General features: G+C 39.0%; 1 protein-coding gene across 2 annotated transcripts; it reads left to right on the top strand.

The window, feature by feature from the left end:
- The first annotated feature begins 117 nt into the window (after positions 1–117).
- Positions 118–27,907, top strand: LOC145222886 (uncharacterized). 2 transcript variants are annotated; one of them, XM_080089117.1, is made up of 7 exons: positions 118–274; positions 2,194–2,250; positions 7,154–7,769; positions 8,170–8,300; positions 9,488–9,750; positions 26,103–26,310; positions 26,527–27,907. In XM_080089117.1, exons 1-7 carry the CDS (start codon positions 250–252, stop codon positions 26,967–26,969), a joined length of 1,743 nt encoding a protein of 580 aa, XP_079945243.1. In that variant the 5' UTR covers positions 118–249; the 3' UTR covers positions 26,970–27,907. The 2 variants fall into 2 exon arrangements, with proteins under 2 accessions (XP_079945243.1, XP_079945244.1); XM_080089118.1 differs by lacking the exons at positions 118–274; positions 2,194–2,250 and adding an exon at positions 3,943–4,457.
- Positions 27,908–27,924: the final 17 nt, after the last annotated feature.

The following is a 27,924-nucleotide window of genomic DNA, read 5'->3' as shown; positions in this document are numbered from 1 at the left end:
TAATGATTTGTATTGCTGATTTGCTGCGTAATCTGATTCTAGAGCAGTATTTTAGTGTTCAAATATGTCTAGTTGTTGTATGCTGATTTTGATTTAAGTTTTAAGATATATAAGCAATATTTGACTGTATTTGTTTATAGGCAAGCCAGGCGGGCTGTAATATGCTGCTGGTGGAGTATATAGGTGTGCAATCACGATTACGGCACAGATGATACAGTTTACCAATCCCAATAGCTGCTGCGATGCAGTATGCCAACTATAACCCTTACTATATGTGAGTAAAGCTCCAGTTTGTTGGTCATAAAGTTGCAATCATATTATAATACCTGCGGGTTAAGTTAATTCAGAATAAACTTGTTTCGACTTGAGAATCGCATTCTTAGAAACATGAACGTGATCCAGGCTTCTGGTTCAGTTCTGCTGCTATTAAAAGGGGTTTTGCCGCGAATGCCTTCACCCAACATAACGGCCTGCGTTGCTCGCAATAAGGAAACATGAGAGCCGCGTGCTTTGTAGAGAGAGCAGAGCGGCCAATATGCTGAGAGTGGGAGAAGTCTTTACTCCTTTTAGTGCAAGTTTATTATGTCTACGGGGCAAATGGCTCTAGGTTCGTTCACCGAGCAGACAGTTTCATTCTGATTGCTCAAACTTGTACTTCAGCCGTCCCCCATTTTTTTGCCGGTTTATTTTGCAGCGTCGGATGCGTTTCATATTTTCCACAAGGCAATTAGGCTAAGTAAAGTACTAAAATAGGTTTGTATTTTCGCGGTAACTTTTCAGCAAATTCAGGTTTGCAACGTGATTATACCTTTAAAAATTTAACTTGGTAAATATAAAATACCAATTCTTACTAGACGAGTGTTTGCAATGAATCAATTCCGAACCAATTGATTTCGACCTTTTCTTCATGCAGTAAATTCACATTATAAATGTCCTATATGCAGTTAAAATATATAGCCAGTAGCCACGCTTACCACGGTAAAATGGGCTGTTAGCGAATCCGCGTTTTGTATTCCACATTAAATTCAATTTCGTTTTATTTATGGCGGCAGAACGGGCTCCTAGAAACTTACGCGAAAATGTCACAACAAATTGTTTTGTTTCTATTGATCAATATCACCGCAACAGTGACTCTCAAATATTTTCATTATTTTTTCAAAACGGTCCCTTTACCATTATTTCGAGGGTTCGCGGTCCTTTAACTGGAATGTGTATTTCTGAAAAACGAAAATTGATTGCAGGAATTTAGCTAGTATGCAAAATTGCGCATATCAATTACGATTGTGCGCGAACAATTGCATTTTTGTTACTCGTCATGCAATAAAGGCTATTGTTTAGCAATGGAGACAGTCGATTTTTGCTTTGATTAAAACTTATTTAGTGGCACAAACTAACTCCAAATAAGATCATAGAATTACTTCAACCTTTTCGCGGTCCCCCCAAAATTACCTCACGTACCCCTAAAGGACCGCGGACCCCAGTTCGAGAACCGGTGCTCCAGTGTTATGAAACGTGACGTTTAACTGATAAATATTTTGCAAATTGCCTTTGAACTTAAATAAGTGGTGATGATCTAGTGATAAAAACGTTTGCAACACACGTATCCCCATGTACGAATATTTTCAACTTTTTTTCTTTCGTTTGACCCTTGCCATGTTTTGAAGAAATATGTTTCTAATTCAGAATTAGTATAAAAATAACTTACGAGTAATTTCAAATTTCGTAGGTAAAAATTTCCCAAAAGGAGTATTAAATATAGCCTCTTGGGTTTAATATTTGCACAAGGTTTAAGATCTGTGCCGTAGGGGGCACTTTGCACAGAAATCGTAAAATAATCTTCACGATATTTGCATTTTGCTTGTCTGTGCATAAAATCTAAGATTGCGTTTCGCCCTAAGAACCTTATATAAGGTACTGCTGCCAGTCATAGTTTATACTTTGTAGAGCTCTTCTGGTAATTGCATTTGTATTCCGACGTTTCGACGTCACATACGGGTCGACTTTATCAGGGTAAACAGAAATGCTAGGAAACTTACGTTCTTTCAAAAAAATGTTTTTGCTTTGTGGTAAAGCGGACTGACATTAACAGTTTTGTTGCAGTATTTTTTTTTTGTTTTTTTATGTTTTGTAGCAAACTTACTCAAGTTTCAAAAATTTAATTCCCCAAACATTTACATCTCTGTGTTGTTTCAGTTACGGTGATTTCCCTGCTTGTGTTCTTCCTCGGTTTTTCAACCTGTCAATCAAGTGGTGAGTAGAATTTGTTTGAATTTGCACGCTTTTGTTATTTTTTAATGTCAGTTGATCGTTCTGTCCCTGCTAAGAACAAATCAAGCTATACGTTGTTCAATATACTGCACTTTGATTTTTGTTTAGAATTGACACTAAACTTAGTTATGTCCAATACTTGTAAATAGCTTGCTTGCTTGGTTATCGGTGATGTTGTGATGCGCGGATACGCATACGTAGATGTTTGTGAGTTTCACATAAAGATTGATCTTCAGCGCAATTGTATGATGGATAGTCAGTTTTGAAACAATTCTCGTTTTTTGCTGATCTGCAAACATCTAGGACAGTGGTTCTCAACCTTTAATGGATCGTGGCCTCTTTAGGACTCGTGTCCCCTTCTCATTAAAATATGCAGTTAAAAAACTCACTAAGTTTTCCAGGATGTATCAGTATAGGTATTAATTCTAAAAAATATATACGAGAATTACGAATGCACATTCACAAACTATTTGCAATACGCGCTTAATTATGCGTATTACAAACGAAACGAGATTATGTCACAATGGAAAAATGGCCTAATATCTTTTGATGGATGTTTCTGGTGAGCCTACATTTCTAGGGGGCATCGTCCCCGGTTAATAACCGCTAATCCAAAAGATTTGAAAACGCTTCGGATTAAGCGCAAAACTCGTTTTGTTAAGCAATGGTTAGGGCTGTTGCGATGTAACCAGTTTATAATATTGGGTTTCATGTCAAAATTAGTCAATATTATCGAAACTTTCAATGGAATATGTTTACATTTGATGTTGAAATACATGTTCGACCAATTGATTTGTATGCTAATCAATTTAGTCCTGCACCCCATAATCGCTTATTTAATTTTATCTTTTCATAATTTCCCACGTTGAGACCTAACTGGTTAGGAGTGATGTGTGGGTGGTGGTTGCTTATCTTTATTGAGGAAAATAACATGTGCTCAAATGTCCGCATGGAGTCCAACCTAACATTCACGCTATTTGTGAATTTGGGTTTGCTGCACTGGCGTCAGTTGTGCAAGTTTATTATTGCTTTTGCTACACGAAAAAGGTTTATCATTGTGTCTGCGCAAATCGTTTTTCTTTTGAAATTTCAAAAGCTGAACTTTAATCGCAGATTTTACTGTGTATTACCGTCGTAAATTTGGCGAAACCATGCAGTTAACGTACGATACTGGGTCGGGTAACCTGCTCTTGTCTGGACTTTAAGCCAGTTTCAACATCTGAGACGACTTTCCTTCACAACATCGTCTCGTAACGTGCATTGTGGTTTTCACTATTTCGTCTCGTCTTTCACATTCCTTTACAAACTAGAAAGGGGGGAGAGAATCCAATGAGCGGACGGTCCCTCCCCTTTTGTTCTTGTCACGTGCTTATTAGATTTTCTCTTGTCTATTGGGACAACTGTTTGTCGTTAATCTCAAGATTAAATGTAATTCATGTCTTGCACAAAGTGTTGATGATGTCTGTGGCACAGCTTGATTTCTGACTTGCACGACTTGAAAACAGGTTGCTTGGTTGGTATATTTACCTTGGTAAGCCTTGGTGAAACTTCAGTGTTCCCCAAAGTTTCTGCGAAAAGTTTCCTCTTGTTTGAGTGGAGTTGCGAAAAAGGGGAATAATTTCAAGATCATCTCTACACCTTTAACCCACTTAATGTTATGAATAGACCTGTCATCAAAGAGCTTATGAGTTCAGAAGCAAATGGGTGTGATGCGGAAGACGGTGTGGACTTGTTGAGTGGAGAAATACCTTGCGAATGTATGTTGGGGCCGCTATTTCTCTCCTGCCTCAGAGTGAGAACTCACTTCCCCTCCCGCTTGTTTCTTTATTATGCGCCGCGCGCAGGTTGCTGCGTTGGTGAAGTCACGTCTCGTCCGTCTAGACCTGAGACCGTGACCACACATCGGCTTGCGTCTCGGTGCACGCACATACACGCACGCGCGCCGGCACACACACGCGACTTGCTCGGGTTCAGTTTGTGGTGTACGCCGAATACCGTACTGAAAACTTGGGAGTAGGTTTTTTGTTTCTGTTACTTGAGGCGCTCCACAGTGAGCCTTCGCCCTTGTTGTCTGCTTGTCTGGTCTTCCAATGTTCAAGTGCGTTTTAGCCTTGTACGGTGCTTGACTATGCAACTGATCTCTTCCGTAATATTGCAGACGGCACCTCACATTTCGTTATTATTTCGAGGTAACCGACCCGCAGGTTGTCAACCATTTCAAACATATACGCACCAAAATCGTTTCCGAATTATATTGGAAAAACCCCTTAAAAATTCCGTAAAAGATAAATTTAAAACCCACCGTTTTTTGGGAAAAAAATGTGGATAAAGAACCGCGACTAATTTTTTTCTTTGAATACAAAAATCTGTTTTAATACTGTTCTTTTCTGTTGAAATGTATTAAATTTAAAGACCTTGATATTCCATCCCTCAATGTCAATGTGATTGCTTGCCAACATTTCCTAATTGGCACTCGATCGCAATTTCAAGAGTTGGTTATGATTTAAAAATTGCATGAAGCGAATCAGTACACGTGAAGTTTTTGCCTTTGGCATTTGCAAATATGCGCTGAAAGTCTATAAAAAAACTCCCTGCTTGAATGAACGCTTGAATGTCAAAATAAATTGATGCAAACCTTAGCTATTCTGCCACCGGTTAAGTAATTGGCAAATGGTCTATTGAAACAAAGATTATTTTAGAATATTTTTTGCAATGCACAAACTAATTTTGCTGTTTTAACCAACATTGTACATATTTTTGTGAGTAATAAGCATGAAAATCACCCAAACTTGCTTTAATAACTCATATGTGTATTGGCATTTGTTTATTTTTGTCAATGATGTACATTTTGTTATCATAACACTTCTGTTGACACAAAAACATCTTTTAATTTGACAAAATAGATTTAATAAGGGGACTGATTTGACTTCCTTATTATGACTTGTCTTTCATTTATTATTTTCAATGTGTTAATCAGGATGGCTGTGTTTTGTTGGTGTTAAAATTTATTGCAATATCTGCATGGATGTTGTGCATGAATAATTTTGTTCAGTGATAAAAAACTGTGTTCAACCGTTTCTGGTTGGAAATCTAATCTTCTTCTGTAAGTTTAGCTTCAAACACTATGTTGTGATGTAAATGTGTTTACCAGTGAGCTTTCGAGCAGCTCGACGTTTTATGCCGCATTCCTTCCTGTGCAAATGTGTACTCTTTTAATATTGACACACTGCTAAAGTTGAAGCTCTTTTGTCGCTTGTGACCTTCATGTTGCCCGGTGTGAACAAACATACATTACTTCTATAACACTTTTTATACCAGTAATTTACAGTGGCACTGTCAAATAGGATAGTGAACTTTTTTAATGCAATGTGAAACTTGTGTTTGGGGCAAAACCCTTAAATAATACAATAAAAGTTGAATGTTCCAATACTTTGTAGACTAGCACATAAACTTTTCAACTTTTTATTTTTATTTATTTGAAAAATAAAGGATTGGCAAACTAAATACTCGACAGACATTCCCAAACCCAACTAAGTGACATTTGTCTTGTGCAAAGTATTTAGAACATATTGGTTACATACAATGTGATATTGTGAACCTCAACAACCGTAACACGATAGATAACCTAATGATCGCAACCCATATGTATGGGCTGCAATGTGCATTGGCCTTGATAACACTGCAAACCCATGTCATGTAAACATTTTAAAGATAAATCTTGATTATTCTTGGGTTATATCAAGTACTTTGTTGGCACATTTTGAATTTTGTTTTGTGGTTATAAATGAGTTAGTTAAACACTACTAGAATTTTTGTTGGATATTTAGGCTGTATTTTTACTGTGCTAGCTTGTGATATTTGTTAATATCGTTGGATAAGCTTAAACTGATATTAATAACACAGAATGTTTTTGTTGTGTTTTTAGTTAGTACCAATGTAAAAAGCAATTTATTCTTGTTTTAATGTTTTACTGTAACATTGTCAAAATCTGATTAAATCCAAACCATTGTCTGAAACTTTTGGTTTCACAAAATTATTTAACTGACAAGATTGTGCAAAATAACTGTTGTGGTTTTCGAACTGTCTAGCCACATCTGTGTCTGTTCAAACTGTTTCCATTTATAACCAAAGATTGGTTCCAATGTGCATTGGTTCAAATACTTTTTCCAACATGGAAGAACATTTATCTACAAGTTTATTCTCCACATTATTTATGTACCTAAAAAAGTTTCCCTAATATTGTTTACCCCAAAAGCATGTGCATCATTGGAGCTAAAATTACTCAATTTGTTGTCCACGCTGTGTTTTGAAATACTACAGGTCTACTTCTCTAGTCTCTACGCACATAACACTGAGTGCGAATTGACCCCGGGATTAAGTTTGTGGTTTGTGGATTCAAACAAATCTTGTTGCTGCTGTCACGTGATGTGCACGTGACCTAGGTGTGACGTTGTGGAATGTTGACTTGTGTCGCGCTAGACGCGATTTTCCTTTGCTTCCAATTTCGTCGGCTGTCTGCGATTAATCGAATATCGCTCCGTCGACCTGACCCCCCCCCTCAGTAATTTGCATGCAAGTTTAAACGACGGATTCTTCCGCAAGAGAGCGGGCGAGAGCTATACCACCCTGTATTTAGATAATATTGCTTTTTTTATCGAACAAATGGATTTAAATGCACTTGGTCTGGGTTATAAACTGTTGTGGACATACCGACATTAAATATGTCTGGTTCTGACCGATGACGGTGTAAAATGTATTTTAGGAATGCTGAGTGGTTACACCATTTAATGGTTACACCATTTAAAAACACGTTTGGTGCAAAACAAAATTGTGCTAATGTTTCGTGAACAACTCGGTTTAATTCACGCGCCTTTGTGATTTTTAGGTGATTGTGACGTCATCATTACCACTTCGTCCTTTTGGAAATGTAACGTCGAAGAGCATGACGTCACTTGCCTTTCTGAAGTCAAGTCCAAGGTCAGAAGGAAAGATGACGTCGGTTTTCGTTTGCCGAAGAACATTTCCACATTTCGCCTGTGCGTGGACACTCTGCCCAATCGACCGGTGTCCATCGGAGTCAGCGCGAGTCCTCCCGCGGAAAATATGACACCGAATTGTCGCCAAGATTTTAAAGAAGTTCCTGATGGGGTCGGGTGCGAAGAAAAGCCACTTATTCGAGTTTGGCAGAAAAAAGCGCCTCCCTTATTACGTCACAGACGAAGTACTGTGGATGAAAATGACATAATAATGCGCGGACGCGATAAACTTTTTGTCACGAGGTGGCGGAATCACGCGAGCGACATTCCCGTGAGAGAAACCGCGGGAAACGGGGAAGGCGGGTTTGAGTGGAAAATTATTCGTAAGCGGAAAAGTGCTACGGGGAAAACCCGATTGCCTCGTTCCGCATCCGGCGATTCTGATTGGTCGCCCTCCCACCAAATTTGCGGGAAGTCGTTTCTCACTTTTGCGCCGTTTTTCAACTCGAGCAGCTCGACTCGCCGGTGAGTAGATCACGTGACTTGAGCCTGTTCATAAGTTTAATGGTGAAAATAACGGCCTAAATAGACGCAAAAGCGACATGTTTAATCGTGCAAACGTTGTGGACTGTCATTTTCATCATTAAACTTATGAACAGATCCGTATATAGTTGCAGAAAATCATTGGTTAAAATTTTATATGGACGAACCCCAACGCACGAACTTTAAACGCAAAGCCGCTTATAACGTTAACATATAACTGCGGAGAAAGCACGTTTTCCCCAAATTTAATATCACGTACCAGCTTCGGTTGTCCTTTTTGATATTTAATTTTGTCTGCTTAAAAGTTATTTGATATTTTATAAATAATCTTGAATGATTTGATTAAATTAAAAGTGTCGATGTACCATGTTAACTTTTCCAGGGCCACAGAGGAAGCCTGTTTATATTCTTTAATCAACAAACTAATTGTGGACGTGAGATGGTCCGGATTACCGCTGCATAATATTTCTTTTTTCCTTGTTTTTCATTTTGAGAGAACTTCTGTATCTACTGGTGAGTGGGTGTGAATAAACTTTTGTCAAATTTTTAGATTTCTAATTGACAAAAATCGGTCAGTAACTATATAAATTCCCATAACCAGTACCAAAACCTACTTTGTTTAGTTGCTGATATTTCTAAAACTTTTGATTAACACTAAAACTAAAGTACCAAAATGCTATTTGTTTTGAGAAATCCTATCTTCGTTTTTCACAAATACACAAACTAAAAACGTATTCGTAATTTGCACGCTGTACATTTCTTACTTCAACGTAGATGCAATTTTTGATTACACTAACATGTCTAAATACCAAATATTTCTAAATATATAGTCATTTGTCCTTTGGTTATGAAATGTACATGCGTTTAATAATGTGTACATGTTTAATTGAATAGGTTCTTTACTTCAAATTAAATTACCTCAAATTAATCACTATTATATATTGTTAGAATTAACCTTTTTATTTTCAACCTTAAATTGGGTAAAAAACGATCAGACCAATTTAACATTTTGTTAAGTGTTCAGGCACTGACTATGTTTAGCTAAAAATATCCACAAAATCACTGATATTATCTCATTTTAAGTAGAATTGGTTTAAAGGTGGTAAGATTAGCAAAATGTTGTGTTGAAATAACGCAATAATCACAACAAACATAAATGCTCATTATAATTCACAATTTTATGTCAATTTTGAAGTGCCATCAATTTTCGTATACGACCGTGTTGTTTGTTACTTTGGGATAAGTTTTTAGGTTTTAACTTCAAACTTTTGGTGTTTTTCGTTAACCAGTTGGTTTCAAAATGAGGCGAACTGATTGAGTTGTAATCGTTTTTCGCAGAGAAATATGTGTCGACTGAAAATGATTAATACACCTAAAAATTCCCATCGCCTAAAACGGTTCTTAATTGTTTTTTATTGGAAAACTATTTTCGTCATTGCCACGTGTAATGTGCGCTGTTGTGGGCTTGAATCTCATTATCTCACATAAGTTGGACGTACAAAGTTGATTTATGTGTCAATCAACGCGTCCCGAGGTTGCAGGTTTTTCAGAAATTTATGTTTTTTGACTTTTTTCCGTTTGAAAGCCTGGCAAATAAAGTACTAAATTGAATTGACAGCGTTTAGCGCGATTTTACTTGCGTACTTTGAAAAACGTGAAAACTTAATCACTTAAAACAAAATAATTTGTTTTTTTTGCAGCATCTAACGTTAAAGGTGCTGCTCCTGGCCACACGGTGTCGCCCGAGCGTAACCCACTGACCACCAGAGGGCGCAGCACAATAAAGAGCAGCAGTTTGTTGTTGATCTGCATACCAGTCGTCGTCTTCCTCATTGTTCTCGCTTTCGTTGTTTTCTGCGTCTTCCTGAGGAGGAACGGGAGTGGGAGCGAAGATCGGGGATGGTGCGACATCTGCCGGACGAACGCTCCTCCTCAACGCGACCATCGGAGGGCGCACGAGCAGGTACATCCGGTTGTTTCATGATGTTGTGGAAAGGCAACACGCAAAATTGAGATAATCACATAATGTGTCGGTTTAGCAGTCGGTTTGCGACAATAAATCCCCGAATACTTTACGAAAGCATCAAAGAACAGTTTTAAAAGTTTTAGCTTCATTGGGTTTGTCCTTCTTTGTGAAATATTCATCTTACCGTGAACTCTTTACAGCACTTTGAAACTAAATTTTGTATTTTCATATTTTTTGAACACAAAATTTTTTTTTAAAGTGTTTTTTAAAAAGCTGGGGTTTTCTTTGAAAACAAGCGCAACATAGACATATTTTGTTGGCAAATAAGTTAATTTTTACCGCGCCATGGTGGTGCGTTTTGAAACTTCGCTATGTCAGTGGCAAATACGTAACAGGACTTCCATGCAGCTGCATTAGGTTATAGTCGCATTGCTGAATTCGCAACAAGTAAACAGCTCCTTGACGTTAACTGTAACCACATAAACAAGGTGCCTCCACTCCATGTTATTGTACCGACCACGCCCACTTCACCAGCCAATCAGAGCGCTGGACGTCCAGACGCCGATGACATAGGATATTTCGGTCACAGGGGGCATGTTGTGCTGATATATGACCTTGAATGTGGTGTTGGGGCAAACCGGGTTGTCTAGGTATACTCTATTGTTGACTTGATCTCTTGTAAACCGCAGTTGTGATATTCTGATACGATTTAAGTGTGTTTGGTCATAAGGTTCTTAGTCTGGGCTATATTTGGCTCTGAGGTATAAATTTGACTTGCCTTAACGGTAAAAATAAGTAGGGAAGCATTTTTAGGTTTCGAAGTTTTATGAGTTTGCGAAATTTAGGTAACTTTTTGTCTTAGAAATTCGCCAAGTTGTAAACGAGAGGAAAAAGAGAACATTCGGTGTATTGATAGCGTATCGAAGTTTGTTTGTTTAGTAAGCAGTCCGAATTCCTTGCTGTTTGCCTTAGGTATTAAAAGTTCGTCGCTATAATACAAAATGTAGCAAAAATCATGTTAAATACTGAACAGAAATCTTTAAAAATATGTAAGACCAACATAATGCCAAACGGTTTGTGGTTTGTTGTTTGCTTGTTTGTTGGGTTGTAGGAGCTACAGTGACCTCGTGAGCTTGTGGCAATACACGCAAAAAGCTCATGCGCTTAATGCATAAATGCCGAACTGAAGCTATTGGCTGCAGTTGTCTGTCTGCTGAACCCACCCAGTAAAGGGCACTGGAATAAAACGTGCCAAACGACGACACAATGGCCCTCAGTGCGTTTCAATTCATGCTTGTGACATCACACATGCGTTAAAACGTGTCTGTGACAAAACACACGACTAACAAGCGAGCATAATGTGCACTGGTGTCGCTCAGTTTAGATTTTAATCAAAGTGAATAAGATTTGGATCAAAGTTTAATGGATTGAAAGGGAGTGAGTGTGGTACGTTTACTTTTTCGGGTTGAAACGAGTACAGAGAACATGCTATTTGTCATTTTGTCAGATTTCACGAATGTAGTAAACCCGATAATCGAAATTTTACTGCCGGAAACAAATTACGTCAATTAGAAGAATAAAACCGAAAGCTAGAATGTTGCTGCATTAACATCAATTGTTTGCAGGTTAAATTTGTCAGTATAAAGGCATAAAGAACTTTGTTGTATTAGCGATTATGTGTTGGCATGAAAAACAAATCATTTTATTCTACGAGCGATAAAATGAAAACAAAGAACTTTTGACAACCTTTTTAAGATTTGCAGCAGACAGTGTACACTGTTTTGACCCAATATTGAAGATTTATTTGCAAATAGTTTCTGAATTTTCCATGTTTTGATTAAATCACTGCTTTCAAGCTTGTGTTGTGTTGTATCACAATGTTGTTGAGTAACAAACCCGATTGTTTGTCTAACAATGAGCTCTGTTCAATCAGTAAGTTGTGGAACCAAGTCATTGTCAGTAGGTGATTGAAAATTCCAACTACACCACTTGAAGCAGTTGTTGCGTGAATTTTGCTGTCAGTGATGCAGACTGAGCCCGAGATGGTTTTGTTTTGGGTTAACCGGTTTATTTGTATGTTTCGCTGAATATGTTGGAAAATTTTCTGTCTTTTCAAAATTAAGAAAACTCTGACAGCAATTCATTTGCTCAGGTTAGCTTGGTTAATCAGGTCAACTTTGTCAAAACCGGACAGAAAGCAAGTTTTCAACAAGAAGAATGTGAAATAGTGAATTGTTAATCTCTTAGTTTCCAAGTTTGCGATGCAATTAGAAATTTGACCAACTATTGTGTAAGCTGATATTTTGCGTCGTTGGAAACCGTGTTTTGTCTTGTGAGGAAAAACAGGAGGACAATGTGAAAGATCTTTTCCACCAAGGTGACAATCAGCGAGGGGGTGAAACCTTCAACCGTTCTGTCGCGTTTGTCGCATTCTAGAAAAGACTCGCGCGTTCACAGACAGGTATCGGGTTGTGTCTCACCGCATTGTGACGTAACACTTGAGCGGTAAACGTGACGCTGTTCGGCTCCAATGCACACGCCCGATGAAGTCTTACACGTGACTTTGACGCGTCACTTCCGTACTGTCCCCGGAAGTCGCGGAAGTGTGCAACGATTCAGCCCATCCTCCCCCCCAAACACACACGCATTAGATAGGAAGACGCGAAGTTTAGCCTCACAGCAGACTTTATTGTTTCACTGATTAGTTTTAAATGGGTAAAAACAGCGCAACTTTTGGCTGCTATATACACTAAAAAAGCTTTACTTTAATGATCAATAAATCATCCATCCTTATGAATTGAGATAAATATGTTTCGCCTTGCGGCATCTTCAGTATCTAACGACAAGCATAAATGTGTGTTTTAAACAGCACTGAAATGGCACTTAGTTCATTTCCTCGTTTATAAAAAGGTGCTTAATTGGGTTTGTGGCAGAATGTGCCTGTTGATGTACATGTACGTGTTGGCTCCTGTCTGTTGCACGTGTTTAATGAAGTAATCGCTTTCTCAATTGCGCCACTCCTTGTATAATTAAACGCGGTAGGGTATTTCAGCAAGACGCGGTCCGACTTGCAACCGCCCAAGCAATTATGTTTATTACAAGGACGCGTGAGGCCGGAAAGGGCCGCGGTTCGGCTCCCGGCGGCGTCATGCGGCGTCAGCGTCTGGCAATGTGGCCGCCCGCACACTTTACTTGTCCAACTCACGTATCTTGAAACTCGCATTCGTTGAAACTTATTCACTCCGCCAAACGGCTTTGATGGTGCCGAGGTCGAGACCTTGCTCTCACTGTGTTTGACGTTTATATTTGCTTACTTGGTTTACTACTGACTGTCTTTTTACGGTTTTACGTGAACTGAACTTTAGTTTGGTTGCTGCTGTACGCTGAAGGGCTGTTTCGATGCTTCTGATGTGTGTTGCAACTTACTGATGTGTGTTGCAACTTACACACGTAACAGGTGGCACCTGCTGTTGCGAACCGTTACTTTTTACCCCGTTTCACCTAGCATTTAACCCACAGATCCCCAATACGTGAAATTTTGAAAGCAGCTGTTTATCAAAGTAAATCAACCGAGAGATTCAGGTGTGAAGCTTAAAAAAAACGAATTGCTGTTTAAGTGCTGGTCTCAAATACTTGATTGTATCTTTTTGATCCGAAATACTGTTGGTTTATTTAGTGGTTTTTACCTAAAATCCAAGATAAAACACTTAAAACGTTGTGAGATTACGTGGTTATCGGCAAAATAAATACCTCCAGTTTCTCGGCCTTTGGGCTATGTCTCATTGAGTTCAATTGTTTTTTATTGCGAAGTGGCTACAATGTATTGGTAGAAAGATGGTAGTTTATGGCTATTTTTATCTGTCGCGGAAATTTAATTGCGTTTTAACTATTATTTTTATATTTTTTGAAATTATTGAAGCTATTTCGGCCTGATTAAAATAGTTGTATGTTGCCTGCAACTGTCAGTATTTAGAGCAAAATAAAGCAGGTGTCGAACTCTTGGTCTTGTTTGTAGTTTATTTCCATGTGTTTTCCGTTTTCTGCAAAGGCTAAACAGTCAGAAAAAAGCTTAAGTTTTAGCTTAAACTTTCAGCCTCTTTTCTGCGTGGTTAAGGCTTCAACCTTTAATCTAGTTGTGTTTGTTGTCGAATTCAAGTTTACAACCGCGCTCCGAAATGGGTTATAGAAGCAAATCGCGCGAACCTTAAAATTCGTTGCTGACTGGGTTCACATGTTGAAGACAGAATAGAATATCAATAGATCGTGACTTTAAGGTTTCATGATCATGTTTGGCAACTAATGTGCATTATAACGGAGCGATGAAGCAAAATATTTGTTTTCCTGTGTCGCAAAGTTCCGCAAGTTGAAACCAAGTTACTTCTTTGTAAATCAGCTGGAAAAATGTAAACTCATCAATTTATGAACAGACTGAAAACTTTGACAAGTCTGAAGTCGTCCACCGTTTTATTAGACACATATATTTCGCCCAAGTAATAGCCATCGTCAGTACCTAAGAACAAAACAGCGCTAAAAAATGGTATGCAAGTTAAACTGTGGAGCACAAACAAACGTATTAAAACCTGCTGACAGTAAGGTAGAACTGGGATCTGCAGATGGCGCGGCCAAACACGCACTAGTAAAGACGTAAAGAAAAGGAAAAACGCTCAATCTGTGGCGCGGGGCAAAAGAAGGTAGATAAGGACGGCAGAAGCGTTGTAAAAAACAATGGCGGAAACACTGATAAAAAGCCATCTGCAGGTCCCAGTTCTACCTTACTGTCAGCAGGTTTTAATACGTTTGTTTGTGCTCTACAGTTTAACTTGCATACCATTGTTTAGCGCTGTTTTGTTCTTAGATACTGACGATGGCTATTACTTGGGCGAAATATATGTGTCTAATAAAACGGTGGACGACTTCAGACTTGTCAAAGTTTTCAGTCTGTTATTATATGCGACTGTTGTCTCCATCTGTCGTACTGAGTCTCTGGTGACTCGTGATTTATAATATACTACACAGTTTATATCAATTTATGAAATTAGGATTGTCGGTGAATTTCATATGTGTCAAATTTTAAGGTTTGTTGTTAAAATTTCATGGATTAATCACCTTTGACATATAGCTGAAATGTAAGTGAAGTTTTCTCATATAACCCATAGAACCAACCAGGATTAATTTAAAAAAGGAATTCTGTTTTTCATTTTTGGCGTCGACAGTTCCTCATTCAAATAGAATTGTGACATTAGTGAAAGAACGTGACAAGAAGGATAGGCAAGGGTACTCTTTTCATTTCACTCCCCCTCCCTCTAATACCCACAAGCACAGTTCATTCGGAGTCAAAGTTATTAAGCGGTTGAAGCTAGCGTTCCATGCTTGTCGGGTGAAAGTGGCGGGCACACACAGGCCCTTTTCCCCTCCCCTGACAGAAACCACCGTCTTAACCACAGACGAAATGAACGGTCCTCGTCCGTGGCTTGCTTTGGCTCACTCGCCCTTTAAAGCTTTCCCCATTAGACTTCGCCACAACATCGGCCCCTTACGCTTCAGTTAATAATGTCCCAAGTTTATGGGGTTTGGTTTTAAACAGTCGTGACCGATTGTTAACTGAAGTAAGTTAAGGTAACAGAATCAGCAGAGCGCAGATAGCCTTGGCTAGACTTGGGTTTATGTGTTTTTTGTGGAGACTACGTTTCACGGTGTTTAAGCAGTTTGTATTGGTTGATACTTTAGTGATGTTTTTTTATGTGAATAAGGTGCGGCAGAAACACGCACTTTTTCAAGCGTATTTTAGGAAATCGTATGTCGTATAGTTTGCTTAAAAATCCCCGGTTTTGCCGTTTCGGGCATCGCGTTGTTTCGCTTTGGAGTATTTGTGGCTTGTGGAAATATTTAAATGGATTTGATGGGTTTACTTGCTCCAATAAACGAACACGGGAACTGGAAACTTGCTCTGTTTTCGCCATCTGTTGGTTCAATGTAAGCTTTTAGTTTTTGAATTTTTGACGATATTCAAGTAATTTGTTTCGCGTCCTTTAAATAGCAGCAGTCTGAAAACAAACTTTGGAATAGTTTAGTGGCAGATGTATGTTTCTATAAACAGACTTTACTTATTGGTAGAACTTGATTCACAAAACGAACTAAAACAGTGTGTTTATAATTTCAAAAAACCAAAGTTTGTATCAAACTCCTAATTAGGTTAATAAATTAGAAGCAATATCATTATCAATCTGGTAATTAAGTGGCTTTTAGTAGTATTAAAGTATATTCCTAATAATTGCATTGATTTGGGAAATATTTTAAGAAAGGAACAGAGTTTTTCGCAAAATTACTTAAACCAATATTTTTTAAAAATAAGTTGATGTTTTATTATTTAGTTGTGACATCGTCAGGTAAAATACCCAACGAATTGGAGTAGCTTGTTAGTCGCATGAAACGAAATCGAATGCAAATTCACAGATAAAAGCCAAGAGGTGGTGAGAAAAAGCGAAAAAGCGAAAAAACATCAAACAAATAAAGTACTGACAAGTTTTCTACATATTGAGCAAAATATAGCGAGCGTTGATCCCTAGTCAATTGTTTCGAAAGTAAAATTGATTGAGAAGCGAAGCAAGGTTCAACGTAAGCTGTGCGAACCCCCCACGCTCGAACGTGCCAAGCTGCAAACTGTTGAACTGCGTTTTGACTGAAGACACGCGAATCTGTCTCGACCTGCCGCGGTAATGAGAAACGCACAGGCATCCGATTGCTCTTTGCTCCTCTTGCGCAATCTTGCTCCTCCCTTTCTCTCTTTAATATGAGTTGAAGTGAAGCGAAGCAGTTGTGTCTGGCGGTCATGGCTGCCGGGATTCACTCGCTGGCGTTAAGGGGAAGTAGACTAACCCTAACCTAGGCACGCGACTCACACAGAATGACTTGATGGATTCAAGTTCGAATAGGGACGAGTGTTTGCAAAACTTAAGCGAGCTCCTGTCCCGCATTAATACATATCAAAGTGAATTACCTTTTGCGATAAGCAGTGACTTGGTTGAGGTTCAATCAGATTCAGGAAGTTTACGTTGTGCCTTTATGACAACAAGAGTATGCAGTTAGTACAGTGCGAGGTTGTGCTTTTGAATGAGGATTGAAGTTTTGAGTGCCAGTGTTTGTTGATCTGCAAACGAATGTAGTTTTCAATGTTTGTACTTGCATAATATTTCCAGCTTAAAATGTTTCGGTTTACTAATATTGCTGTATGAGAGTAAACAAGTATTATATTGAAATTTTTTTAACCTTTACACTATCATCGAATAAATTATCTCAAGTCTTTGCTGAAGACAATTTGGATCATAATATTCACTTTACTGTTAGTTGATAACTTAGTTGTGCTTAACCCCTAACTACATGTTCCAGTTTATTGAAGTGCATTTTGGGGATGAAATTCGGTTTTGATGTTGTGCGTTGCATTAAACATCAAGTGTTGCATGATCTTTCCTTGATTGGATTTCAAAATTGTTAGACTTGTTTCAAAACTAAACCGCCTGAGGGATTATATTATGTATGTAGTCAATAAATTGTGGTGCAATATTTTTAGCAATGGCTTTTTAGTCGGTGTCTTGTGTTTTAAATGTAGAAAAGCCTTAATCGAAGTTATTTCCAACCAGCTAGTTAAGACTGTTTTCCTGTGCTTGTGTTTCAGTCAGTATGTTATTGTTGAAACGTCGCATATGTTTGATTGTTAAAGCCAATCAATGTTGGAATTGACTTCAATCTCAGGAAGTTCCAATGCATTGCCGGGCTTGTGTTGCCTCCATTTGTGAAGCCCACAGTTTGAACCAAGCCAGATTATAAACGCAATGTTAAGAACCAGCCCTAAGTGATGGACTTATAACAGATTGTCTTTCAATGAGAAAAAACTCGTGTTAGAAATGTTGAATTTCTTGAGCAGCATTTGGTCATCTTTGCATCACAGCTTTAATATTGAGACATAGTTGAAGTCACGAAACTCGTTTACAAACCCACTTTATGTGTAGAAGCTCGTGTAGTTAGCCGGAGTAATTGCGTAACACGAGCAGGAACACGTAGCAATGGGATTAACTCGTCAACATGGGCCACTGTTGGTTATTTGTAGCCGATATCTGGGTGCTTGTTCGCCCGGCGAAGTGGGGATATAAGCTGCAGTGTTTGCTAAGCACACATGGCCGAGCAATTGGAGAGTCCTCGGCTCGGTTTAATCTCACTTCTACGCGGGGATGAAAACGCGACCGGGCTGGGGAAGCTACACCGTCGACAACACGTCTAGACGTCATTGCCCTGAAGCGCCAAGTCTGTTGACTTTTGCGTGCTGCTGCTGATGCTTTTGACATGGCCGCCTGCAAACCTTGTGTTGTATTCAGCAGCATGTCAACGCGCTACAACGGGTTGGTGAAATTTGCATGTTGACTTTGTAAAGGTCATAGTGTTCAACCACAGTCAAGTATATATTCTACGTGGGATTATGAGCAGGTGCTTGTTTGGTTTCAAAATGGAACGATCCTCAGAAAAGGGAAACGTTTTCAGATAATTACACAGTTCAGAAGACAACATGTTTGCCGAGTTCCAAGAGTAGTGGTTGGAAAAGTATTGCGTTTTTTTTGTTTTAACAGAAGTTTGAGGTTTAAATAATAAACTGCTGGTTGAGACATTTGGTTTGTTTAAAAATGGAAGGCTTGATATTTCACATTGTGTCTAAAAAAGAAGTAAACAATTTCCTTCTTTCACTGAAATATTTCTGCAATTTTATAAATTATGCGGCAGGTCATCTTTGTTTGTACTTATGAGGTGTTTTTTTTTGTTAATGGTGGTTACCTCAAATGCCTTGTGCAGCGGCAAATGTGTCTGTGACAAAGTTAGTAAAACCCGCAACAAAAATCATTACAAAATATCGGTTTGCTTTTAAAAGTTATTTGTACTTTTCGTTTTAAGTTTCAACCAACAGTACGGTGGGTTTTTCAGTGCAATTTAAGTGGATCGTTGCAACAAAATGCACAAACAATCTAAAACGTTCACATCTCGCTTGTTGAATCTGGTTTTCAGCTTGCTTATCAGAGGGAAACTTTTGGCAGATGTTTTGTCTGTTCCCGTAGGAATTTTACTATTCAGTAATGAATAGAATTGAAATTTCCCGAAGAGCTAGACGGCAATGAATTACTGTGAATTTTAACCGAGCCAATTTCCCGTCATTGTCGATGAATTCATTGTGATTTGAAGTTGGAAACGGTTTCGAATTCAACAGAGTCCGTTTCACGTTTACTTCTTTGGAATATTAGTATTTGAGGCCTATGTTTTTTTTCCTGTGTTTTTCTTCAAATGTCAACCAATTTCCCACTAGCTTTAGTTGCATATGTCCAAGTTTCGTTGGATTGCAACTTTATTAAGAAATTGTGCGATGTGTGTCATCTGACTAGTTTTGTTTATTCAAACAGCAAGAAAAACGCATTTGGTGTACTATTATATCATACGTTCTGGAACTTAGTAGGTTGATGTGATTTTACACAGAAAAAACAACAATTTTTTTCTCATTCTAGATGCTGATATGTTAACTTATGTTGTTACTTGACATGACTGGTTTGAACTTGTGTAATTTATTAACTCCCTGATGAAGTGACATCAGGGAAATTTGAAAAGAGCAATGCCCGGTCCGCTTGCAATATTTTTTCGTGTCTTAAAACCCAAACTGAACCAGCAGCAACATCGCGATCCACAAAGCACCGAATCTTCAAGCGATAATAGCGATCTTATCTCAGCATCAGTGAGAAGAAAGAAAAAGGTACAAACTCATGCCCATCGTCTGATGTATTACATTGTAATTTTTTTACTGTCTTAACTTGTAGGAAAACCCACATATGTTAAGTGGCAAACTTATGGTTAAGTTTTAGATTATATTTTACCGCGTTTTTCTCTGGCCGATGCTTACGTTACTAGTAAGCGTGGCTTTATAGGCAATTCACACATTTGCCATAACTTTTGTAAACTTTTAAATGAATACAACGACAAGATTCAACACGTTAGCGAAATATTTTCGCAGTTATTTCGAAAGAAACGCTCACTTTTTAGCACATTTTCATGTCTAACGATGATGACAGCGAATGTTAAATCGTTTACAATGATATTTATCCGTACAAACTCTTTTACAGTTATAATTTTGATCTCCGAATAATTATGGGTCCCTTGCCCTGAAGGGGACGCATCTTGATTTCACTCAGTTTTTTTTTTGAGTTATTGCTAAACCTAAAAAAGAAAGTTTTATTTATTTCCATTATAACAGCCGTGGGTGCGGTCAAATAAAATGTAGCGTGGATGTGAAATTGAACGATGTGATTTTATGTTCAGCCGTTCATTTTGTATGAAATGTTTCTGTTATGTCTGAGTTCGTATGAAGCCAAGCACGTTTGTGGATCATTAAACCGTCGCCAGACGAGACACAAAAATATTCAAAGCACGCTTCGAATATCGACAGAGCGAATCGCGAGCTTCACGCGTTATTTCATAACAATGAAACGCTGTATTTTTATATTCGAAAATATTCGATTCTAAAGATTTCAACATTTGTCTTTTGGATGACGTGTCCTTATTTACATAAATTAGGTTCACTGTCACGAGATGGAAAACAAATTTGTTTTCCTTCTTTTAGTTGATGTTGTTGTCTCTGTTTTTAGCCTTGTGTATCCCAGCTTTGACCAGAATCCCCAAAATTTAAACACCAACAAAGACACTATACCTTGGGATTTGTCAAAAAACAAACAGACAAAGTATGAATGGTTTAAATATAAGCTATTGCTGCCAGGCATAATATCAGGTTTATAGAGCTCTTCTGGCAAATGTAATTTTATTCTGACGTTTCGACGTCCTACACAGGTCGCCTTCATCAGGGTAAATAACACTGAATGCGACATGAAGGGTTTGCCATACGCTTTGTCTAAATTTGTCGTTTAAGCAAATTTTTTGTTTTCTGGTGATTTTCGGACTTCCCTTTTATTGTGGAATTTCCCACCATTGTTGCGCAATCGTGTCGTCGTCTCGAGCTTCGGTGACTAATTTGACGCCGGTTGTCACCTCACAATTAACTGTCTGCTGTCTAGACATTCCACGCCGCTTACGTCTTGTCTGCCTTCTTCTCGGGCGCCTCTCTCGTTTGCCTTCTTCTCGCGCCTCTCTCGCACGAACCAGTCGTCTGAGATTTTTGGTAAACACGTTCGGAGGTTTGGCCAATTTGACTGGATCGTGCAACAGACTCTGTCGCGACGGTTTTCAATGACTTGATTCTTTTTATTACACTAACAATGAGTGCACTATGACGCATAAAAGGAGATTTAATTAAAAACGCGTGCTTAAAATAAAGCTGGCTAAATTTTTGTTCGAGCCAAAACGTCGTGTTGGGGTGTTTCGTTATGTACACGCTTAAAACTACCATACATTGTTGTAAACATTACGTATGTCTACCTTCGTTGATATTAGCTATATTTGCTTGGGTGTATTTTGCAAAATATGACGTTTTTAAAAAAGTCGTTTTTAGTAATGAACGGAAATAACTTGTGCTGCACTGTTTTAAGAGTGAGGCTGTTATTTCAAGCAAGTTATTTACGTAAATCCCTATTTCGCGTAATTTGCTTTTCTTTTATCACAACAAATATTGTGTTCGTCATCCAACGAAACAACGAAATTGAACCGCACAGAATTCCACCCGCAAAGTTTCATAACCTTCCTAAAATCGGGAAGTTATTTTCCAATAAACAGCAACCATCATGGTTTCGTCCACAAACTAATGAAACGAAGGAAATGTAGTTTCGAAGAAGTTCGTTTGTGAAACTGAAATGAGTTTCCCGCCAGGAAATGAGGTCTCCGAACATTCAGGGGAAGCAGTTGAACTATCTAGTTGTCACTTAACCACGTTCCTCTATGTCGTAGACACAACATCGTCTGTCTCTTCACAATCCTCACCACACAAACAAATGACGGAGCCTCTGTAAGCACGTACGCCAACGTGTTCCGTTTAAGTGTCTGTTTGCTTTTTTATCACAACGTTTCATGTTAAATCCTGGTAAGTTGGTGGGACGCCTTTTTAGCGAAATGTATTTGTTGTTTATGAGATTGTTAACTGGTTTTAACCTGGAAATAAACATTTCCAAAACTTTTTAGTGTTAATTTACATTCATAACCCGAGTCAAAAATAAAGAAAAAAATAACAGATTTTGCAATTTTAGTCTTTTCAACCCAAAATTTATTTCAGAAACTGTGTGTTTTGCTAAAGTTTTGCACTGGGCGTGTTGAAGTAATTTAACCTGAAGTCAACTTTTAATTGTTTTTATTTAGCCGCAAATTCTTACAAGGAAGAAAATACTAAACAAGCAAAATGCTAATTGTTCATGGGGAAGGTTAAACTATGTAAGCAAACATTTAATTATGCTATGAATGTGGAAAAAATAAGCTTACATGAAAATGTCGGGCACTTGGAGTGAAAACCTTTTTTGTTTCCGAATACTAAATATATATCAAAAGTTTACCGACGTTAAATGAAATAGAAAATACCGAACAAGCGTTTCGTCCACCAGGTGGCATATTTAACAAATTTGTCGTTCAACTGGAGTGATGCAAAACAAAAGAAAATACTAGTTGTTTTCCGAAAAAGTAACACAAAATTTGAAGGGAGAGATTTGTTTTGCGATTGTAATTTTGTTGTTTTTTGAGGCGAAACATTCAACAAATGTATATTATCAATACTGTGGCTCTAAACTTCAATCTTTCATTTAAATGCTGAAGGACAGTGGTCGGCAACCTTTATTTACTGCGGACCGTTTTTTAAAACTGAAATTTTTCCGCGAACTGGTCTTTAAAAAACTACTAATATTTATCAATAAAAACACATAAATTAGTTTATCATCCCCGGGATACATGGGCAAAATGTTTTAACGCATTTAACCTGAAAAATTATTGCCGACCACTGCTGTAGGAGACAGAACGTCCCGACTTGCCTCGTTTCAACTGAGCATTTGAACGCGCATGAACTTTAGAAAAACCCTTAATCATCTGTAGTATCGATTTGCACTTTCCGTTCGCTTGGTGTCCTGTCTGTGACTCTAAGATGCTGAAACTTCTCAGTCTGCACCCGATGTGCGCTTGTTATTCTGTCGTTAATTGTTGCTTCTGAGCATAATGTGAGGCATAGGACATGAACGCGGGAAGGCGTTACACGGTTCGAAATATAGGAAATTACAAGCTAACATTTTTGTGTAAAACATCACGAAGTTTTGACATTGTATTCCTGAAGTTGACATCAATAAAATACGAACAGTTTGTTTTTCCTCTTTCGCAACACTCTTAACAAAACACAATGTTCTCAGCAAAAAAAATGCAAGCCAAAACTTATGGGTAAAATATAAACAATTACTGTTATCATCGTGAGATGAAACAAAACCGACAGAAGGGATATAACTTTGTAACGCACAACAGAAAAAGCTCCGTACACAAATATTGGCATGTATTTCCTTTGTCCTAAACAATTTCTTCTCAATTCGTGCGATTTGCGAATAAACCAATCTAAAAATCAAACGACCAAATGAACAAAAATAATAATCATTAAATATTGTTTTATTTTTTATGAAGCTCGAAAACAAATGACAACCAGTGGCTGAAATAGAAATTATTTAACAGCCACTTTTTATAAGTGCACCAAAACCAATATATCCCCAGAATGTTTTCGAATTATTTAATTAACGCATCACAATAGCTTGGATTTGTGACATGACAAAGCAAAACGCGATTGAAAGGCCACGATTTTTTCATGTAGTTTTGGCGTCTTGCTTTCTCTTAGACTTGGAGCGTCGATGAAAAATGCTTTTCCTGGTTGTAAGATTTCTCTGTCATTGAGCGAATCAGATACTGTGGAAAAAGAGTTTCATAAATTTCCTGCACACCTTGGCCATTCTACAAGTGGCATGCTTCACCACATTGCGACAGGTGTCAATTGGCACTCATATGTGTGGCATTGGCAGATGTCACCCGTGTCATGTACGTGCTGAGTGCAGAACACAACAATAGCAACAGGCTGATGCAACAGAAATATGTAATACCAGCCGACGGATATATTTAAATCCGCGCATCCTTCCGATCCAGTCTAATTTGAACCGATTCGACAGCACAGCGCTTTACCACGGGATCCACGGCTGGGAACAGTATAATACTTCCTGCAAACTAACGTGTGCAAAATATGATTCGACCTTACAAACCTTTCAAGGTCAACAAAATTCGAATTTTGAAACTTTAATTGGCTTGAACTGACTTAACCAAAAAGCGAATCATCATGGCGCATTTAGTTGGACAAACCTTCATTGCAAATTGAACATAAATGAGTTTGAACTATATTCGCGTCATTACATTGAGTTTAAAGGGTTTTAGTACGTAGCACTGATTGTTGGGGGAAACACAGGTAGATTTTGATGAATAATATAAATAACTTCTGGGGTGAATTATTCTTCACGATTTGTTAGAATTAAGTTGGTGTTCAACTTGTGCCTTATTTTACTTATGATGTCAATTGTTTTTGTCGAAACATTTGCTTAATAAAATGTGTATGTTTGATTCTACATCGCTGGTAATTTAGTTTTTAGTGAAGCTTCTATTCACGTCCGGGTCTTGTGTACCTAAGTTGGTTTGTGTTGAAAACATATATTTGACTTTAAATAGTTTTGTGTGCAGACCAGAGTTGCAAGCGGGCCCAAAATCTGAGCCCGAACCCGGCCCGAACCCGAAAGTATAAGTCCGAAGCCCGGCCCGAACCCGAAACGTTTTTGTGAAGCCCGTTTAGGCCCGAAATTTTGATTGACAGGCCTATGCTGGGACCCAAATAACAAATGAAAAAGAAAAAAGAGAAAGACAACAAACACAATGAACAATAGTAGACAATGGCGTAAACAATACGTTTTAGAGTAGGGTGGGCATTAGGTCAAAGCCAGAGACTTATTACTTAGCAGATTTTTTTTTTAAATGGCGGACACGGAACGTAAAGTCAGGCCCGTTTTAAGCCCGTTTTCTCACAAATACCCAAGCCCGAACCCGGCCCGAACCCGAACCCGGCCCGACTTGCAACTCTGGTGCAGACACTAATATCAAGTGCTATTTGAATTAGAGTGCTTCAAACGTATTGAAAATTTGAACTGTTTCTGATTCATTTGTTTAGACGTTATATAACCATGTTCTTGTCGACTTTCTGCATCTCAGATTTTTGTTGTTGTAAAATCATGTCAGGAGTTGTTGCATCCATAGAGTCAATATTTTCTGCCTTTTTGGTGCTTTTTATTTTCCCGTATGCGCCACATTTCATTGGATTCGCTTACGTGATAATATATTAGTAGGAAATTCCTTGAAATTTCAAACGAACGCGTTTGATCTTTCTGCAAACACAACTTTATTTGACAGGCTGTTTTTCGTCACACTCCTTTGACTTCCCGTTTGTCATGTGACAGTCGATTGATAGTGACGTCACAGACGATCGTACGTGACGCGGTTTCAGGTGTTTGTGACGTCGGGTAAGGTGACTAAAGGTTTACTGTGGTTTCGCTACAACGAAGTGCGTGCTGCCCGTGTTGTAATCTGGTGACAGAAATTCGAAGTATGGGTTTGAATTTTTGACATCAATTTCGTGCGGATATTTTTACTTTTTTCAACGTTTTGTAAACAACAATTGATTTAAAGTGTGCAATGAAATGAATGGAACTTCATGTTGTTGTATGTTGACTGGTTTTGTTTTGTTCCGTGTGTTGTTTAAATCCTTAGCAACAAGCTATTTTGCCAAAAGTATAGTAAATATTTAAACGCTAAAATGTATACGATGATATACTTTGGCTTGTAGTTTTGCTAATACCAGTGCATGATGTATAAACTTTTAGAATGTAAAACGTCTTTTTTGTTTCATTTGAGTAAATGTTGAATAGGCAAGGTTAAAATCTATAAAAACCTGGCGTAAAATGTGTCAACATTTCAAGCTTATTTCACGGCAAGTGGTGAATGAGAATTGTGTGTAGGTGGTTGGAGAGCAATCCCCTCCCCAGTTTACAGACAGACGTGACATCGCGCGTATTGTGGGGGGAGGGCGGGTTATAAATATATCCGGGCTTTTCACACCAGCATTGATTTTGTTTCACACCGCGATCCTAATTCATATCCTTATGTCGTCACAAACGTCGCATTTTGACGTAATCATTCCGCGAAGCGTCTGTCTGCAGCTCTGTTGTCTGCACGCGAATCGTGATGAACTTTTGTTAACCCCCCGATCTGCCGCACTGCAGCGAAATCAGAAGGTTCTAGGTTCAAATCTCACCAACTCCGCTTTTCTTTTTCAGCCGACAACCCGAGGCTTGTTGTGTTGTTGTTGCAAACCTGAAGTCGCGGGTACGAATCCCACGCCTGCACCGCGGAACAACAACTACGATATCTGCTGTTGCTCTTCCAAGGAAAGTTGTCTCCTAGCAACCACGCGTCACGTGCACTCAAGTGCGTCACAATCCCACCTTGTGACGTCGCACTCCAGCATGAGCCCAAGTCGATCCGGTGAGTCGATTGTGACGTAACAAACCTGTTTGTACGAGTCGCGATGACAATGCTTGATTTAATTTCACCGCGACACTGAAACTTGGAACTTAACTTTGTTGGCGTGACTCTCGATAATCACGTGATGTCTAGACCGCCCCCTGAATTTAATTAAACTAATACGTCATCGCACGATTGCCAAGCAACAGTGAAACTGAATTGTTATTACATCACCAGGTTCTTCGTCATTCGGTCTCGGTTCGAGTCACGTGACAACTCCGTCGTTCATGGGAGGGAAACTGAACAATCCTTACGCGAAGGCGACATCTTGTGGCGTGGTGCCAAACCCTCCGCACAGGACGTCGTCCGAAACTGGGCGCTGCAAAGGTCCGGATTACAGCGTTCGCAGCCGACCTCCACCGAACCGGACGCATTTCGCCACTGACAGCGCTGTCATCGCTGCGCTTAACGGTCGCAACGTCACTACCCACGTGACGCGCAAACAGCGCCACCGCGAGGAAAGTCGAACTAAACCGAATCCTGCCGAGAGACGGCCACACGAGGTCGCATCGTTGTTGTCGCCTAGCAACGCCCGCTGCCCCACCGCGTCCCTCACCCCAGGGGATGATGACCCCCCGCCTGAGTACTCGGAACCCCCCGATTATTACGCGGTAGTGTGACTGCGCTTTCCCCGGGAATAAAGGGGAGAGTTGAGTAGTTCTCCTTTTCATTTGTTGTTTCGCTTTGTTGTGTCACAATCAGCGGCGTCGGCGAACGAATCAGACGCGAAAAAGTTCCCGCCAAATTCCCTAAGAGTTCAAAATCGTGAAACGATCCCGTTACCTACAACTTACGTCCGACAGAAATTAGCCAATCGATTACGTCAACGCACAACCAATGACGTCATTATCACAACAGGGTGATGATGTGAGGCTTGCAAAGCCCCCCGACCCCCTAAACAGGGTGCAAGGCGCCCCCAACCCTTGGTTTTGGTGCTACCCCCCTTTTGGGGTTTTGACCAGTGGTGGGATTTAATTTTTTTGTCAGCCGGTTCTATTACGAAAGTCATATTTTTCAGCCGGTTCTGTTACAAAAAGTCCATTGACAGTAACCAGTAATGCTAACCGGTTCGCTGATCTCATGAAATTTCGTGAGACGGTTCTGTAGAACCGGCTGGATCCCACCACTGGTTTTGACCCATCATTGCTCCAAGCATGTCCATAGTTCGCAAACTCCTAAATGGAGAAAACGTTTTGATGGAAATATTTTGTTACAAGTCCTCACACTTACGCCGTATTGCCTTGGCGGTCATTTCGCGCGGAGTGACACACTTAAGCGCCAGCGCGGATGAATACGTGTGCCTCACGTTATCGGACAGAATCAACTCAAACTTCTTCAGCCAGTAAAGTCGGGGAATCCCCGGTAAGCAGAATATATCCGCGTGTGATTTCTGTGTTTCTTGCACCAAGTGCTTTTTTTCTCTATCTCTCTCTTTTTTCTTATTTCTCTCGCTCTAATATCGCCAGTCGTTTTTTCTGGACGCCCGATATTTTTGTTTTTGTCGTTTGTTCTTTTTTACGATTTTTGCGCGCTCGAAAACAAAGTGATTTAAAGCGAATCGAGTTGTGTGGATGG

The sequence above is a fragment of the Phallusia mammillata genome, chromosome 4, assembly GCF_965637545.1.
Source record: "Phallusia mammillata chromosome 4, kaPhaMamm4.hap1.1, whole genome shotgun sequence".
NCBI classification, from domain to species: Eukaryota; Metazoa; Chordata; class Ascidiacea; order Phlebobranchia; family Ascidiidae; genus Phallusia; species Phallusia mammillata.
Note: the sequence above shows the minus strand (reverse complement) of the source record. Positions and strands in the feature narration are given on the sequence as shown.

Coding starts and splice junctions, on each gene's coding strand:
- LOC145222886 (XM_080089117.1), top strand. CDS start 250: ATGCCAACTATAACCCTTACTATAT. Junction 275..2,193: donor AACTATAACCCTTACTATAT/GTGAGTAAAGCT, acceptor GTGTTGTTTCAG/TTACGGTGATTTCCCTGCTT. Junction 26,311..26,526: donor CATGAGCCCAAGTCGATCCG/GTGAGTCGATTG, acceptor TTACATCACCAG/GTTCTTCGTCATTCGGTCTC.